The sequence below is a fragment of the Balaenoptera borealis genome (genome assembly GCF_965194805.1).
Source record: "Balaenoptera borealis genome assembly, chromosome: 14".
In the NCBI taxonomy this organism is placed as follows: domain Eukaryota; kingdom Metazoa; phylum Chordata; class Mammalia; order Artiodactyla; family Balaenopteridae; genus Balaenoptera; species Balaenoptera borealis.
This window is the reverse complement of record NC_138875.1, coordinates 70,075,351-70,093,647: the sequence shown is the minus strand read 5'-3', so window position 1 is coordinate 70,093,647 and position 18,297 is coordinate 70,075,351. Positions and strand designations below refer to the sequence as shown.

The following is an 18,297-nucleotide window of genomic DNA, read 5'->3' as shown; positions in this document are numbered from 1 at the left end:
CACCAACATTCGAATTATAGGGGTCCCAGAAGAAGAAGAGGAAAAAAAATGGGACTGAGAAAATATTTTAAGAGATTACAGTTGAAAACTTCCCTAATATGGGTAAGAAAATAGTAAGTCAAGTCCTGGAAGGGCAGAGAGTCCCATACAGGATAAATCCAAGGAGAAACACACCAAGACACATATTAATCAAACTATCAAAAATTAAATACAAAGAAAAAATATTAAAAGCAGCAAGGGAAAGGCAACAATTAACATACAAGGGAATCCCCATAAGATTAACAGCTGATCTTTCACCAGAAACTGTGCAAGCCAGAAGGGAGGGGCAGGACATACTTAAAGTGATGAAAGGGAAAAACCTACAACCAAGATTACTCTACCTAGCAAGGATCTCATTCAGATTCAATGGAGAAATTAAAACCTTTACAGATAAGCAAAAGCTAAGAGAATTCAGCACCACCAAACCAGCTCTACAACAAATGCTAAAGGAATGTCTCTAGGCAGGAAAGACAAGAGAAGGAAAAGACTTAAAATAACAAACCCAAAACAATTAAGAAAATGGTAATAGGAACATACATATCAATAACTACCGTAAATGTAAATGGATTAACTGCTCTAACCAAAAGACACAGACTGGCTGAATGGATAAAAAAAAAAAGACCCGTACATATGCTGTCTACAAGAGACCCACTTCAGACCTAGGGACACATACAGACTGAAAGTGAGGGGATGGAAAAAGATATTCCATGCAAATGGGAATCAAAAGAAAGCTGGACAGGGCTTCCCTGGTGGCGCAGTGGTTAAGAATCCACCTGCCAGTGCAGGTGACACGGGTTTGAGCCCTGGTCCGGGGAGATTGCACATGCCGCGGAGCAATTAAGCCCGTGTGCCACAACTATTGACCCTGTGCTCTAGAGCCTGCAACACACAACTACTGAGCCCACGTGCCACAACTACTGAAGCCTGCGTGCCTAGAGCCCATGCTCCGCAACAAGAGAAGCCACGACAATGAGAAGCCAACGCACAGAAACGAACAGTAGCTCCCGCTCACGGCAACTAGAGAAAGCCCGTGCACAGCAACAAAGACCCAACACAGCCATAAATAAATAAATGAATAAATAAATAAATAAATTTATTAAGAAAAAAAGAAAGCTGGAGTAACAATTCTCGTATCAGAAAAAATAGACTTTAAAATAAAAACTATTAAAAGAGACAAAGAAGGACACTACATAATGATCAAGGGATCAACCCAAGAGGAAGATAAAACAATTGTAAATATTTATGCACCCAACATAGGAGCACCACAATACATAAGGCAAATGCTAACAGCCATAAAAGGGGAAATTGACAGTAACACAATAATAGTAGGGGACTTTAACACCCCACTTTCACCAATGGACAGATCATCCAAAATGAAAATAAATAAGGAGGTGGGCAGACAGCAGAAGCAAGAAGAACTACAATTCTGCAGCCTGTGGAAGGAAAACCACATTCACAGAAAGACAGACAAAATGTAAAGGCAGAGGACTTTGTACCAGATGAAGGAACAATATAAAACCCCAGAAAAACAACTAAATGAAGTGGAGATAGGCAACCTTCCAGAAAAAGAATTCAGAAAAATGATAGTGAAGATAACCCAGGATGTCAGAAAAAGAATGGAGGCAAAGATCGAGAAGATCCAAGAAATGTTTAACAAAGACCTAGAAGAATTAAAGAACAAACACCTAGAAGAATTAAAATACAAACAAACAGAGATGAACAATACAATAAGTGAAATGAAAAATACACTAGACTGAATCAATAGCAGAATAACTGAGGCAGAAAAATGGATAAGTGACCTGGTAGACAGAATGGTGGAATTCACTGCCGTGGAACAGAATAAAGAAAAAAGAATGAAAAGAAATGAAGACAGGGCTTCCCTGGTGGCTCAGTGGTTAAGAATCCACCTGCCAATGCAGGGGACACGGGTTCGAGCCCTGGTCTGGGAAGATCCCACATGCCGCAGAGCAACTAAGCCCATGAACCACAACGACCGAGCCTGCACTCTAGAGCCCATGAGCCACAACTACTGAAGGCTGCGCTCTACAACAAGAGAAGCCAGCGCAATGAGAAGCCTGTGCAGCGCAACAAAGAGTAGCCCCCGCTTGCTGCAACTAGAGAAAGCCCATGTGCAGCAACAAAGAACCAATGCAGCCAAAAGTAAATAAATAAAATAATTAATTAATTAATTAAAAAAAAAAAAAAGAAATGAAGATAGCCTAAGATACCTCTGGGACAACATTAAACGCAACAACATTCGCATTATAGGGGTCCCAGAAGGAGAAGAGAGACCAAAAGGACCCGAGAAAATATTTGAAGAGATTATAGTCAAAAACTTCCCTAACATGGGAAAGGAAATAGCCACCCAAGTCCACGAAGCAGAGAGTCCCAGGCAGGATAAACCCAAGGAGAAACATGCTGAGACACATAGTAATCAAATTGACAAAAATTAAAGACAAAAAAAATTATTGAAAGCAACAAGGGAAAAACAACAAATAACATACAAGGGAACTCCCATAAGGTTAACAGCTGATTTCTCAGCAGAAACTCTACAAGCCAGAAGGGAGTGGCACAGTATATTTAAAATGATGAAAGGGAAGAACCTACAACCAAGATTACTCTACCCGGCAAGGATCTCGTTCAGATTCGACGGAGAAATCAGAAGCTTTACAGACAAGCAAAAGCTAAGAGAATTCAGCACCACCAAACCAGCTCTACAACAAATGCTAAAGGAACTTCTCTAAGTGGGAAACACAAGAGAAGAAAAGGACCTACAAAAACAAACCCATAACAATTAAGAAAATGGTCATAGGAACATACATATCGATAATTACCTTAAACGTGACTGGATTAAATGCTCCAACCAAAAGACACAGGCTCGCTGAATGGATACAAAAACAAGACCCACATATATACTGTCTACAAGAGACCCACTTCAGACCTAGGGACACATACAGACTGAAAGGGAGGGGAGGGAAAAAGATATTCCATGCAAATGGAAATCAATAGAAAGCTGGAGTAGCAATACTCATATCAGATAAAATAGACTTTAAAATAAAGAATGTTACAAGAGACAAGGAAGGACATTACATAATGATCAAGGGATCAATCCAAGAAGAAGATATAACAATTACAAATATATAGGCACCCAACATAGGAGCACCTCAATACATAAGGCAACTACTAACAGCTATAAAAGAGGAAATCGACAGTAACACAATAATAGTGGGGGACTTTAACACCTCACTTACACCAATGGACAGATCATCCAGACAGAAAAGTAATAAGGAAACACAAGCTTTAAATGACACAATAGACCAGATAGATTTAACTGATATTTATAGGACATTCCATCCAAAAACAGCAGATTACACTTTCTTCTCAAGTGCTCATGTAACATTCTCCAAGATGGATCACATCTTGAATCACAAATCAAGCCCTGGTAAATATAAGAAAATTAAAATCATATCAACTATCTTTTCCAACCACAACGCTATGAGACTAGATATCAATTACAGGAAAAAAATCTGTAAAAAAATACAAACACATGGAGGCTAAACAATACACCACTAAATAACCAACAGATCACTGAAAAAATAAAAGAGGAAATCAAAAAATACTTAGAAACAAATGACAATCAAAACACAACGACCTGGACTTCCCTGGTGGCACAGTGGTTAAAAATCCACCTGCCAATGCAGGGGACACAGGTTCGAGCCTTGGTCCGGGAAGATGCCACATGCCGTGGAGCAACTAAGCCTGTGTGCCACAATTACTGAGCCTGGGCTCTAGAGCCTGCGAGCCACAACTACTGAAGCCCGCGTGCCTAGAGCCCATTCTCTGCAACAAGAGACGTCATTGCAGTGAGAAGCCCATGCACAGAAAAGAAGAGTAGCCCCAGCTCACCACAACTAGAGAAAGCCAGCACACAGCAACAAAGACCCAACACAGACAAAATAAATAACTAAACAAACAAATTTTAAAACAAACAAACACGAAGACCCAAAACCTATGGGATGCAGCAAAAGCAGTTCTAAGAGGGAAGTTTAAAGCAATACAAGAAACAAGTAACATCTACCTACCTCAAGAAACAAGAAACATCTCAAATAAACAACCTAACCTTACACCTAAAGCAATTAGAGAAAGAAGAACAAAAAACCCCCAAAGTTAGCAGAAGGAAAGAAATCATAAAGATCAGATCAGAAATAAATGAAAAAGAAATGAAGGAAACAATAGCAAAGATCAATAGAACTAAAAGCTGGTTCTTTGAGAATATAAACAAAGTTGATAAACCATTAGCCAGACTCAACAAGAAAAAAAGTGAGAAGACTCAAATCAATAGAATTAGAAATGAAAAAGAAGTAACAACTGACACTGCAGAAATACAAAGGATCATGAGAGATTACTACAGCAACTATATGCCAATAAAATGGACAACCTGGAAGAAATGGACAAATTCTTAGAAAAGCACAACCTTCCGAGACTGAATGAGGAAGAAATAGAAAATATAAACAGACCAATCAGAAGCACTGAAATTGAAACTGTGAATAAAAATCTTGCAACAAATAAAAGCCCAGGACCAGATGGCTTCATAGACTAATTCTATCAAACATTTAGAGAAGAGCTAACACCCATCCTTCTCAAACTCTTCCAAAATATTGCAGAGGGAGGAACACTCCCAAACTCATTCTAAAAGGCCACCATCACCCTGATACCAAAACCAGACAAAGATGCCACAAAAAAAGAAAACTACAGACCAATATCACTGATGAACATAGATGCAAAAATCCTCAACAAAATACTAGCAAACAGAATCCAACAGCACATTGAAAGGATCATACACCATGATCAAGTGGGGTTTATCCCAGGAATGCTAGGATTCTTCAACATAAGCAAATCTATCAATGTGATAAACCATATTAACACACTGAAGGAGAAAAACCGTATGATCATCTCAAAGATGCAGAAAAAGCTTTCAACAAAATTCAACACCCATTTATGATAAAAACCCTCCAGAAAGTAGGCATAGAGGGAAATTACCTCAACATAATGAAGGCCATATGTGACAAACCCACAGCCAACATCGTTCCCAATGGTGAAAAACTGAAACCATTTCCTCTAAGATCAAGAACAAGACAAGGTTGCCCACTCTCACCACTATTATTCAACATAGTTTTGAATGTTTTAGCCACAGCAATCAGAGAAGAAAAAGAAATAAAAGGAATCCAAATCAGAAAAGAAGAAGTAAAACAGTCAGTCACTGTTTGCAGATGACATGATACTATACATAGAGAATCCTAAAGATACTACCAGAAAACTACTAGAGCTAATCAATGAATTTGGTAGAGTAGTAGGATACAAAATTAATGCACAGAAATCTCTTGCATTCCTATATACTAATGATGAAAAATCTGAAAGAGAAATTAAGGAAACACTCCCATTTACCATTGCAACAAAAAGAATAAAATATCTAGGAATAAACCTACCTAAGAAAACAAAAGACCTGTATGTAGAAAACAATAAGACACTGATGAAAGAAATTAAAGATGATACAAACAGATGGAGAGATACACCATGTTCTTGGATTGGAAGAATCAACATTGTGAAAATGACTATACTACCGAAAGCAATCTACAGATTCAATGCAATCCCTATCAAACTACCAAAGGCATTTTTCACAGAACTAGAACAAAAAATTTCACAATTTGTATGGAAACACAAAAGACCCCAAATAGCCAAAGCAATCTTGAGAAAGAAAAACGGAGCTGGAGGAATCAGACTCCCTGACTTCAGACTATACTACAAAGCTACAGTAATCAAGACAGTATGGTCCTGGCACAAAAACAGAAATATAGATCAATGGAACAGGATAGAAAGCCCAGAGATAAACCCATGCACATATGGTCACCTTATCTTTGATAAAGGAGGCAAGAATATACAATGGAGAAAAGACAGCCTCTTCAATAAGTGGTGCTGGGAAAACTGGACAGCTACATGTAAAAGAATGAAATTAGAACACTCCCTAACACCATACACAAAAATAAACTCAAAATGGATTAATGACCTAAATGTAAGGCCAGACACTATAAAACTCTTAGAGGAAAACATAGGCAGAACAATCCATGAAATAAATCACAGCAAGATCCTTTTTGACCCACCTCCTAGAGAAATGGAAATAAAAACAAAAATAAACAAATGGGACCTAATGAAACTTAAAAGCTTTTGCCAAGCAAAGGAAAACATAAACAGGATGAAAAGACAACCCTCAGAATGGTAGAAAATATTTGCAAATGAAGCAACTGACAAAGGATTAATCTCCAAAATATACAAGCAGCTCATGCAGCTCAATATGAAAAAAACAAACAACCCAATCCAAAAATGGGCAGAGGACCTAAATTGACATTTCTCCAAAGAAGATATACACATTGCCAACAAACACATGAAAGGATGCTCAACATCACTAATCATTAGAGAAATGCAAATCAAAACTACAATGAGGTATCACCACACACCAGTTAGAATGGCCATCATCAAAAAAATCTACAAACAATAAATGCTGGAGAGGATGTGGAGAAAAGGGAACCCTCTTGCACTGTTGGTGGGAATGTAAATTGATACAGCCACTATGGAGAACAGTATGGAGGTTCCTTAAAAAACTAAAAATAGAACTACCATACGACCCAGCAAACCCACTACTGGGCATATACCCTGAGAAAACCATAATTCAAAAAGAGTCATGTACCACAATGTTCACTGCAGCTCTATTTACAATAGCCAGGACATGGAAGCAACCGAAGTGTCCATCGACAGATGAATGGATAAAGAAGATGTGGCACATATATACAATGGAATATTACTCAGCCATAAAAAGAAATGAAACTGAGTTATTTGCAGCGAGGTGGATGGACCTAGAGACTGTCAAACAGAGTGAAGTAAGTCAGAAAGAGAAAAACAAATACCATATGCTAACACATATATATGGAATCTAAAAAGAAAAGGTTCTGAAGAACCTAGGGGCAGGACAGGAATAAAGACGCAGACGTAGAGAAAGGACTTGAGGACACGGGGAGGGGGAAGGGTAAGCTGGGACGAAGTGAGAGAGTGGCATGGACATATATACACTGCCAAATGTAAAATAGATAGCTAGTGAGAAGCAGCCGCATAGCACAGGGATATCAGCTCGGTGCTTTGTGTCCACCTAAAGGGGTGGGATAGGGAGGGTGGGAGGGAGACGCAAGAGGGAGGAGATATGGGGATGTATGTATATGTATAGCTGATTCACTTTGTTATACAGCAGAAACTAACACACCATTGTAAAGCAATTATACTCCAATAAAGACGTTAAATAAATAAATAAAAATTTTAAATATCTGTATACAAGATAATATTATGTATAAATAGACATAGGTTTACTTCTTCCTTTCCAATATAGATGCCTTTTATTTCATGTCTTGCCTAATTGTCCTGGCTAGCACCAGCAGTACAATGTTGAATAGAAGTGGTGAGAGTGGACATCCTTGTCTTATTCCTGATCTTAAAGAGTAAGATCCAGTCTTTCACCATTAAGTGTGATATTGGGCTGTTCTCTTCTATTCCTATTTTGTTGTGTGCTTTTATCATGAAATGCTGTTGGACTTTGTCAAGTGCTTTTTCTGCATCTATTGAGATAATCTTGTAATTTCTGCTTTTTGTTCTATTGATATTATATATTACATTAATTGATTTTTGGATGTTAAACCAACCTTGCATTCCTGGGATAAATCTCACTTGGTTATGGAGTATAGTTTTTTTAATATGTTGCTGGGTTCCTAATATTTTTGTTAAGGATTGTGGCTTCCATACTCATAAGAGATATTGACCTCTAATTTTCTTGTGTTATCTTTGTCTTGTTTCGGTATCAGGATAATGATGGCCTCATAAAATGAGCTGGGACGTGGTCCCTCCTCTTCTAGTTTTTTGGAAACGTTTGTGAAGAATTGGTATTTATTGATCTTGAAATGTTTGGTAGAATTCAGTGGTGAAGCCACCTGGGCCACTAGTGGGTAGAACATGGGTTTTTCACCGTGAGTAGTATTTTTATTGCTAATTTACTCTTTCAGTTGTTATAGGTCTATTCAGATTATCTCTTTCTTCTTGAGTCACTTTTGGTAGCTGGTTTCATTTTAGGAATTTGTCCATTTCATTTAAGTTATCTAATTATTTGGGATACAACTGCCATTTTATTTTTTGTTTTCTATGTTTTTCTTGTCTTTTTTACTTCTCTATTCCTCCTTTATTACTTGATTTGCATTAAGTGAATAGTTTCTAATGAAGCATTTAAATTTCTTTAATGATTTTTCCACTATTATTTATTTATTTATTTTTCCACTGTATTTTTAAAGATTTTTTTTAAGTGGTTACTCTAGGGTTTAACCACATAATCCCAACTTATCAGAATCAGCTTCAGAGGGACTTCCCTGGTGGTCCAGTGGTTAAGACTTCACCTTCCAATGCAGGTTCAACCCCTGGCTGGGGAGCTAAGATCCCACGTGCCTTGGGGCCAAAAACAGAAGCAACACTGTAACAAACTCCATAAAAACTTTAAAAATGGTTCACATCAAAAAATATATATATTGGACTTCCCTGGTGGCGCAGTGGTTAAGAATCCGCCTGCCAATGCAGGGGACACGGGTTCAAGCCCTGGTCCCAGAAGATCCCACATGCTGCGGAGCAACTAAGCCCATGCACCACAACTACTGAGCCTGCGCTCTAGAGCCCGCGAGCCACAACTACTGAGCCCACGTGCCGCAACTACTGAAGCCTGCGTGCCTAGATCCCATGCTCCACAACAAGAGAATCCACTGCAATGAGAAGCCTACGCACCTCAATGAAGAGTAGCCCCCGCTCGCTGCAAGTAGAGAAAGCCTGCGCGCAGCAATGAAAATCAAACGCAGCCAAAAAATAAATAATTAAACAAATTTTAAATATATATACATATATATATTAAAAAAAAGAATCAGCTTCAGATTTATACTAGCTTAACTGTAGCGATTATATAGAAATGTTATTCTACATAGTTCTGTTCCCTTCCCCCTTTTTTATAGTATTATAATTATTGTATACTATATCTATTAAAGTTACAAACCCAGCAATACATTGTTGTAGTTATTACTTTACCATCTGTAGTCATTTCCTTAGCCTATTACAGCTTGGTTTTCACCCACCTCCTTTGTACTGTTATTGGCACAGCTATTAAACATATATTACGTTTCCATGTTACAGGCCCAACAATACAGTATATACAAATATTGTATATTATATACAAATTATTTTATATAATTGCATTTTAAATCAGTTAAAAGGAGGAAAATATACATTTATACTGACTTTTATAATTATATAATTACATTTACTGGTGCTCTTTGATTTTTTTCACGTGGATTTGAATCACTACCTGGGGTCACTTGCTTTAGGCCTGAAAAGCTTCCTTTAATATTTCTTGTAAGGTGGGTCTTTAAACAGCAAAGTCTGTTTTTGTTTATCTGGAAAAGTCTTTATTTAACTTTGTTTTTGAAATGTCCTTTTCATTTATATCCAGCTATGTTGGATATAGGTTTCCTAGTTGATAAGTTTTTTCTTTGAGCACTTTGAATATTATCCCACTGCCTCTGGCCTCCACAGCTTCTGCTGAGAAGTTAGCTGTTAATCTTATTGGGGTTCCCTCATAAGTGTCAAGTCATTTTTCTCTTGTTGCTTTCCAGATTTTCTCCCTGTCTGATTTTCAGCATTTTTACTATGATGTGTCTGTGAATCTCTTTGTGTTTATCCTCCTTGGAGTTCATTGAGCTTCCTGAATATACAGGTTATTGTTTTTCAGTTAATTTAGGAAGTTTCAGCCAATTTTTTTGGAATATTTTTTCTCTCTCCTCTCCTCTGGTAGTCCCATTACACATGTTGGTGCACTGAATGATCCTCACATTTCTCTGAGGCTCTGTACATTTTTCTTCATTCTTTTTCTCTCTACTCTTCACCTTACATAATCTCTATCAATCTATCTTCAAGTAATACTAATTATTTCTTCTGCCTGTTGGAATCTACCTTGAGCCCCTCTAGCGAATTTTTTATTTCAGTCATTGTATTTTCTAATTCCAGAATTTTTTAAAATTAATTTATTTAATTTATTTTATTATTTTGGCTGCATTGGGTCTTTGTTGCTGTGCACGGGCTTTCTCTAGTTGCAGTGAGAGGGGGCTACTCTTTGTTATGGTGTGCAGGCTTCTCATTGCGGTGGCTTCTCTTGTTGCAGAGCACGGGCTCTAGGCACCCGGGCTTCAGGAGTTGTGGCGCACAGGCTTAGTTGCTCCACGGCATGTGGGATCTTCCCAGACCAGGGCTCGAACCCATGTCCCCTGCATTGGCAGGTGGATTCTTAACCACTGCACCACCAGGGAAGCCCCAGTTCCAGGATTTTAATTTGGTTCTTTTTATAATTCATATCTCTTTACTGATACTATCTAGTTGATGCAAAAATGTCATTATACCTTCCTTTACTTCTTAATCATGCTTTCTTTCAGTTCTGTGAACATATTTACAGCAACTCTAGGGAGTGCTTCCCCCCCCCACCCAACCCGGCTGGTTACTGTTATTTGCTTGCTTATTTGTTTAGTGACTGGCTGGACTGTTTTAGTGAAATCTATTTCCCTTCTCACAGTGTTATGGCCTATGATGTTGCTCCTCAGGAAGACATATCTTTGGATTTGCCCAAAGTCACCCAAGATGACAGTGGTCTTAGTAGGACTCTCCCTCTCTTTCCCTGGTCACACCCAACTGTTAAACTCCACTAATTGTGGTATATTGTTCTATTATTTTCAACAATGCCCTGGGGCATAACTTGTTCTACAAAGTAATCCAATCAAAAGGTGGCTCTTTTGAGATTAGTGTTTGATATTTGTTCTGACCCCAGGAAAGCTCTTCCCAGCTGTCTTATTCTCTCCTGCAAACTAGCTGGCTTACAGTCTAGGCTGTATCTTTATTAAATCCACAGATCTCCTCCCAATTGCCTTTCACTAAAACCTCCACAGTTCTTGAAAGCACCCTTAGGCATAAATTTCTCCACACTCTACTGCAAATGAAGCCACTACTTTTTGGGAAGAGATTAGGAGCCTGCTTCTCCCTCCAGACAAAATCTCTGAGCAGATGATAGAAGGGGGGAGGGGGAGACACACTAGCCTGAGGTCTTCTCAGTTTGCCTCTCCTGGCTGGTACCACCATCTCACAAACTGAGGGTGGGGATAGAGCAACTGGGACCCCAGTACTCTCGGTGGGCCATGCCCAGAGTACAGCTCCCATTCCATAAGTAGAAGCTGGGTGAAGGAAGGAAGCCCCATCTTTCAGCTTCACTCACCCAGGATTTAGCCTCAGCCTTGGGCAGGAGAAGCCCTAAAGTCATGCTCCTCCTGGGAAGAAAGCTGTCTGACTGGGAGCTAGGGGGAGAGTGAGCCCAGTGTACTGGGTTGCAGCCTGCAGCCGTTGTCGAGAGCTGGGAGCAGGGACGGTAGTAGTGGTCTTGGTTCAAATACCACAAACTCTCGGGACTTCCCTGGCAGTCCAGTGGTTAAGACTCCACGCTTCCACTGCAGGGGGCGTGGGTTCGATCCCCGGTCAGGGAACTAAGATCCCTTATGCCTCTCTGCCAAAACAAAAACAAATACCACAAACTCTTACCTTTCTTACCGAATTTTCATAGATTTTCTTGAGTAGCTGTTTTTTCACTTGATGTTTGCCCTTAGGGCAATTTCCAGAGGGTTTAAACTGTTTTTTTTTTTAATGTTTTACCAGTTTACAGTGAACCAGGTCAGTGGAGTTCCTCACCCTGTCATGCTGGAAGTTGATCCTGTCTAAGGCTGCTTTTGTGCTACCATGGTAGAGCTGAGTTGAGTAGTTGCAACCGAGACCCTAAAGCCTGCAAAGCTGAAAATATTTACTATGTGGGCCTTTACAGAAAAAGTTTGCCAACCCCTGACTTAGGTTACTGCTGCCAATGCTGCTGGTCCACAGGCCACACTTTGAGTAGCAAGGACTTAAACTACTTGAGAGGCAGTACTGTATTGGCTAAGATCTTGAATCAAAACCCCCCTTCGCCATTTACTAGATATATGGTTTGGGGTACCTACCTCATTGAGTTGTTTTGAGAATTAAGTGTATGAATATCTGGCATTTAGGAAGTATTCAATAAATGATAACTGTTACCATCATGATAGAAACTGTATGGAAAGTTTAAGACACCGTCTCTTTCCTCAAAGTTTTTTTGTTTTTCCCCAGAAAATTTAAGCTGTGAAAAAGGGAAACAAGTACTATAGACTTTCCAATAAAACGAGATGCAACTTATAATATCTGGGGTACATAATATTATCTAATAAAGTTTAAACTCTATAGAACTGGAGCTTAAGCGTGACACTGAAAACTAGAATTCGCTACCACGAATGCTTTCAGACTCTTGCAGTAACAATGAATGAAAACCTTCAGGAAGTGCTTCCAAACCCGAAAGCCCCATTGAAAAAAAGCAGCGATTATCTTTAACATGAGGATTTGGGCCTAGATGGCCCCTTCCAGTTCTGGTTGACTCTATCTTTGCCCAGAGATGATATAAACAGAATCCCGAAGCTTCCACCTCCACTGTCACCGCGGCAAGGGCGCCCGCGTCGGTGCCGGACCAGCACCCGGCCCGATCCCGCCGCGCTCCCCTTCGCCGCAGCCCGTTGCAGCCAGTTACCTCGCAATTGAACTCCATCTCCGCGTCCATGGTGACGATCCGCACTGTGAACGTCTTGGGCTGCTTCCTCTTGAGCGAGCTGAAGCTCATTCGGGAAGCGATGGCCCCGGCCATGGCGCGGGGCTCAGGTTCGGGACCCTCGCGCCCCGAGGCCTGCGCTCTGGACCTTTTAGCCTCCCTGGAGGAGCCTCACAGGCCTCAGGGCCACCATGGTGGCCGGCCGGCCGGCCCGGGAGCTGACTGAGCGGCGCGGGCCCCCAGCGGCCAGCATGGACCGCGAGGACCCTGCCCCGGGAACCGAAATGGGAGTTGGGGGGCGGACCCTGACGGCCACAGGGAGGGATCGCGATCGGGGACCGACGGGGTGGGCACGGTCCGGCTCTCCGGGACTCGGGCCGGGGACGCTGGTGACGCCCGGGGACGGGGCCCCTAGACGCCGGCGGCCCAGACCCCGCGCGCTTCTCAGCGGCCAAGGGAGGTGTCGGGGCCGCGCTGCAGCCGGGCACGCACGTGCGCGCGTGGCTGTCACCGTCTTCACTCCGCGCGCCCGCAGGAAGCGTCCCCTCCCCGCAGCCCCCGGCCTGCTCCCCGCCCCGCCCTCGGGCCCCCTAGATCACTACACGCGGCGCAACCTAACGCGGCGGCTGCCGCCCCGACGCCGCGGTTGGCTGAGACCTCCGAGGGAGGAGGAACTTTCCCGCTCTGTCCCACCGTCTTCAACAACACTTCACCAATTGGAAGTTCAGATCTAATTGGAGGCGCCGGCCTGGGCTCGGCGTTGAGTGGCTGAGGCGGCAGTCTCTCCGAATGCTTTTGTTCGCAGGGGTAAGCCTACTCTAGCAAGACTGGTTGAGGCGGCGGAGCTCGGCTCGCCTTTCCCGGGAAAACACGTAGAGGCTCGTGCGGGGGCGAGAGAGACAGGTCACCCCTGGTACCGCGAGGGACTGCCCTTCGGACCAAGTCTGCGCCGCGTGTGGCGCCCCAGGGGATCGTGTTTCGGACACCAGGCGGATAATCCTGTTTAGAACTTAATTAATTACATGTACTGACCTCTGTTTCTGAAACTTTCAAATCACTTGTGGAGGCCGTTTAGGTAGCCGGCACTTTCCTCCCAAGTCCTTCTGCTTCTCTTTAGGAGAAATTCTAATTATTACCGAGGGAGAGGATAATAGTTGTTCCTACTTCATGGGGTTGTTGAGGACTATAAAGCTTTAGAACGGTGGCTGGTCATATTAGGTTGAATCCTATGAAATTGCTCTTTTTGTAGTTTTTTTTTTTTTTTTAATGAAAGTATTTTGGGGGAATTCCCTGGCGGTCCAGTGGTTAGGACTCCGCACTTTTACGTTGGAGGGCCCGGGTTCAATACCTGGTTGGGGAATTAAGATCCCTCAAGCCACTGCCCAGACCAAAAAAAACAGCATTTTTCATTTTATACTGTGTGATTTCCAATTTATTTCGGATCATATACGTGTATTATTTATTTTTTTAATGTCATCAAGGGTTATATGGATGTGTGTGTGTGTGTGTGTGTGTGTGTGTGAGGTGGGGAAGTATAACTTTGTGTATTAAAAAAAAAAATCCTATTTTTGAATAACTCTTAATGGTTGAATACCTGAATGGTTGATCAAGAAGCATTCCACGAATAACTATCATTAGCATCACCCCAACCCTACAGGTGAAGAAATAGAAGCTCAGCATGACAGAGCTACTTGCTGGCTATCACCCAACTAGTGAGGGGCAAAGCTGGAACTCAAACCCAGGCCTATCTCACCCGGAGGCTGTTGGTATTACCTCTACTCTGCTCTGCTTCCCTGGTGGTGGCTTCTAAATTGCTCCTCCCTGTTCTGGCCCCAAGACCATGAACTACAGTTTTGGAACACTCAGCAGACACTGTTGCTGTAACTATACTAATAGCATAAATTAGCTCTTTTCCATGGGCCCCGGCGGTGCCCGTGAAGCACCAGCCAGGCCCCAGGAATCATTTGCTGGCACACTCAACAAGGCTGCCAGGCTGCCGTGGGGGAACTTTATGTCTTGCCTACTGCTAGCAAATTCTCCCCACCAAACTGGTTGTTTAGGGCACTCTGATTAGCGTGGGAGTGTCTTTATTTTCATTGCTTCAGTTCTTCCCCGCAGGTGGGAAAACCAGGCTGGATTCTCCTATGGGCTCCCCACAGGGACAACAAATCAGGGCTTTAACCCAGGGCCAAGACTGCTGACAGAAAATAAGTGACTCTGAGAACCCACTGAGGAGTAGCAAGAGGAGGTGGATCAGCAGGGGCTAAAAATGACACTGATGGCCAGTAATAGCTCATTTTTATGGAGGGCTTGCTAGGTGCCAGGCACTGGGCTAATTGGCCAAACATGCTGTTAACATTCCTGGGGGACATCCAGGTAGATGTATGGGTCTGGACCTCAGAAAGGAGGCCAGGGCCAGGAATCAAAATAGACATGATGGAATATTATGCTGGCATTAAAAGTGCTGTTCACACAGAATAAATAGAGATGGTAATAGTACATACCAGATAAGGTTTTGAGAAAGAAAAATTCAGGTAGGGCTTACTAAGAAAGACCTGACACACAGACACCAGTTAATGAATATTTGTTGCATGAATAAGTGAAGGACATGAGGAAATACAGTCTCAACTATGGGAACAATGTTAATAGCTGCCATATATTAAGTGCTTACCATATAAGGTACTCTGCAAAGTGCCTGGCATGCTTCTTCTGATCTTTTTCAAAACCCTATTTGGTAGGTATATATCCCTTGTTTATACATGGGGAAACTGGATAAGGCTGAAATGAAGTAATTTACTCAAAATCATAATTGGTAGAGTTGCAATTTGCATATAGGACTGTTTAAATCCAGATCTCACCTGACATATTTTGTTCCTTCATTCTTCCAGAAGATCAGAGTTTCTCCAAGTGACATCCTTTCCCTCCAGGGGGGCATTTGGCAATGTCTGGAGATTATTTTGTTTTTTGTTTTTTGTTTGTCACAACCAGGGGGTGCCCCTCTCCCATCTATGGGAAGATGAAGGATGTGCGACCTGGTACCTAAGACTTCTGAGGCCATAGCCTTTTTAATTAATTTATTTATTTTTTTAAGGCCACACCAGCAGCTTGCTGGATCTCAGTTCCCGACCAGGGATTGAACCCAGGCCTCGGCAGTGAAGGCATGGAGTCCTAATCACTGGACTGCCAGGGAATTCGCCTGAGGCCATAGCTAGGATTCTCCAAGGTGCTATCCTGAAGCACTGAGCCTGGATGAAAGTAGTTGCAGATAACAGCTCCTACCTGAATAACAGTGAGTAAGAACCTACAAGGCCTGGGACTTCTCTGGTGGTCCAGTGGTTAAGAATCCACCTTCCAAAGCAGGGAACATGAGTTCAATCCCTGGTCGGGGAACTAAGATCCCAAATGCCGCAGGGCAACTAAGCCCAGGTGCTGCAACTAGAGAGCTCATGCACTCTGGAGCCCGCGTGCCGCAACTAAGACTCAACGCAGCCATAAATAAATACTTTTTTTAAAAAAAAGAACCTACAAGGCCTTAGGAAATCACTGGTGCTCACCCCCTTCCCTTCAGGCCCAGGACTGAAGATTCTTTTTTTTTTTTTTTTTCTTTTTTTTTAATAAATAATGTTTTTTTTTAAATTTTTATTTATTTATTTATTTATTATTTTTGGCTGTGTTGGGTCTTCATTTCTATGCGAGGGCTTTCTCCAGTTGCGGCAAGCGGGGGCCACTCTTCATCACGGTGCGCGGGCCTCTCACTATCGCGGCCTTTCCCGTTGCGGAGCACAGGCTCCAGACGCGCAGGCTCAGTAATTGTGGCTCAGGGGCCTAGTTGCTCCGCGGCATGTGGGATCTTCCCAGACCAGGGCTCGAACCCGTGTCCCCTGCATTGGCAGGCAGATTCTCAACCACTGTGCCACCAGGGAAGCCCCTGAAGATTCTTGAATTTGCCCAGACTGTCACCTGCAGTGTTGGAAGCAGGCAGATCTGAGTAGGAATTTCTACTTTTCTGTGACCTTGGGCATAACTTAGCTTCTCTGAGCCTCAGTTACCTCATCTGTAAAAATGGGTATAATAATAAATGATATGACATGTTTAAGAGTCACTCTTAAATAGGAATTAATATTTATTGAGCACTCTAAGGTGCTGTGTAACCTAAAAAAGTTATTTTTTATTTTTAACTATTTCTGGACCTCCGTTTCATCATCACTTAAAATGGGGAGAATAGGAAATGGGATTGCAAATACCAAAGCCTAAGAGCACATATAGATAGAACTTTAACTGGTGCTCATTTTCATATGCATGCATTTGCATTTAATTCTCATGATTAAGTAGATTATTATACCCATTTGACAGTTAAAAAAACAGAGACTCCCAAAGCTAAGTTACTGGCCAAAGACCATACAGCCTAATAGAAATACAGCCTGGATCCCAAACCCAGGTCTCTAACCCGGGGCCCATGGCCTTCCAAGGACAGCATGCTGCAGGTTGCAAGGGGCCTTGTCTACAGCAGGCACTGAAAAATGACTGTTTTCTGGCCTAAAATTCATGCTCATGCCTAATTCGAAATTTTCTGCTATTTCTGTGCTCCTTATTGTGGTAGATAATTTTGAGTCTCAAGCTGACAGTCTGTATTAGTTTCCAAGGCTGCTGTAGCAAAATCACACAAACTGGGTGGCCCAGAACAACAGAAATGTATTGTCTCACAGCTCTGGAGGCTAGAAGTCTGAGATCAAGGTGTCAGCAGGGCCCTGCTCCTTCTGTAACCTGTAGGGGAGGATCTTTCCTTGACTCTTGCAGCTTCTGGAATCTCCAGATGTTCTCTGGCTTGTGGCTGCATCACTCCAGTTTTCCCATGGTGTTCTCCCTGTGTCTCTTCACATCCTCTTCCCTCTGTGCATGGCTGTCTACATGTCTGTTTCCCCTTTTTATAAGGACACCAGTCAGACCGGGTTAGAGCCCACCCTAATGACCTCATTATAACTTGATTACCTCTGTAAAGACCCTATTTCCAAATAATGTCACATTCTGAGGTGCTGAGCTTAGGACTTCAATATCTTTTTTAGGGGACACATGTGAGAAAAACACTCCTGTGTTTCTCCTTTACTCTCATACCCACAATACTTCTGACACCAAATGCATGGGTTTTCCACACTAAGCAATTCTCTGGGACACCAGCTGCATGTCGTATAATTTAATCCAATTCTGACACTAACTAGAGTTAGTACAGACCCCACAGGTTAAGGGCTCAGTCCCACGAGACTGCCCCCCACCCTCGCCCCTGGCTTCAGATGCCAATCAGAATTCCAGGTTGTAATCTAAACTTCTGGAGGACTGGTTATAAATCAGGTATCCTGTGATCTCCTCCTTGGGTTTGATAATTTGCTTGAATGGCTCATAGAACTCAAGGAAACACTTAGGTTAACCGGTTTTTTATTTAATAAAGGATACAGATGAACAGCCAGATGAAGAGACACGTAGGATGAGGTTTG

At 42.1% G+C, this 18,297-nt stretch overlaps 1 protein-coding gene across 6 annotated transcripts in view; it reads right to left on the bottom strand.

Moving 5' to 3' along the window:
• Positions 1–13,388, bottom strand: part of NF2 (NF2, moesin-ezrin-radixin like (MERLIN) tumor suppressor) — an 85,528-nt gene extending 72,140 nt beyond the window's left edge. For 3 of the 6 annotated variants that reach the window (XM_082354729.1, XM_082354728.1, XM_082354730.1), the window contains exon 1: positions 12,791–13,386. In XM_082354729.1, coding sequence (XP_082210855.1) covers positions 12,791–12,904 — 114 coding nt within the window. In that variant the 5' untranslated portion in view covers positions 12,905–13,386. Of the gene's footprint in view, positions 1–12,790 lie in introns of all 6 variants that reach the window. The other 3 variants (XM_082354731.1, XM_082354733.1, XM_082354732.1) reach the window with 2 other exon arrangements.
• Positions 13,389–18,297: the final 4,909 nt, after the last annotated feature.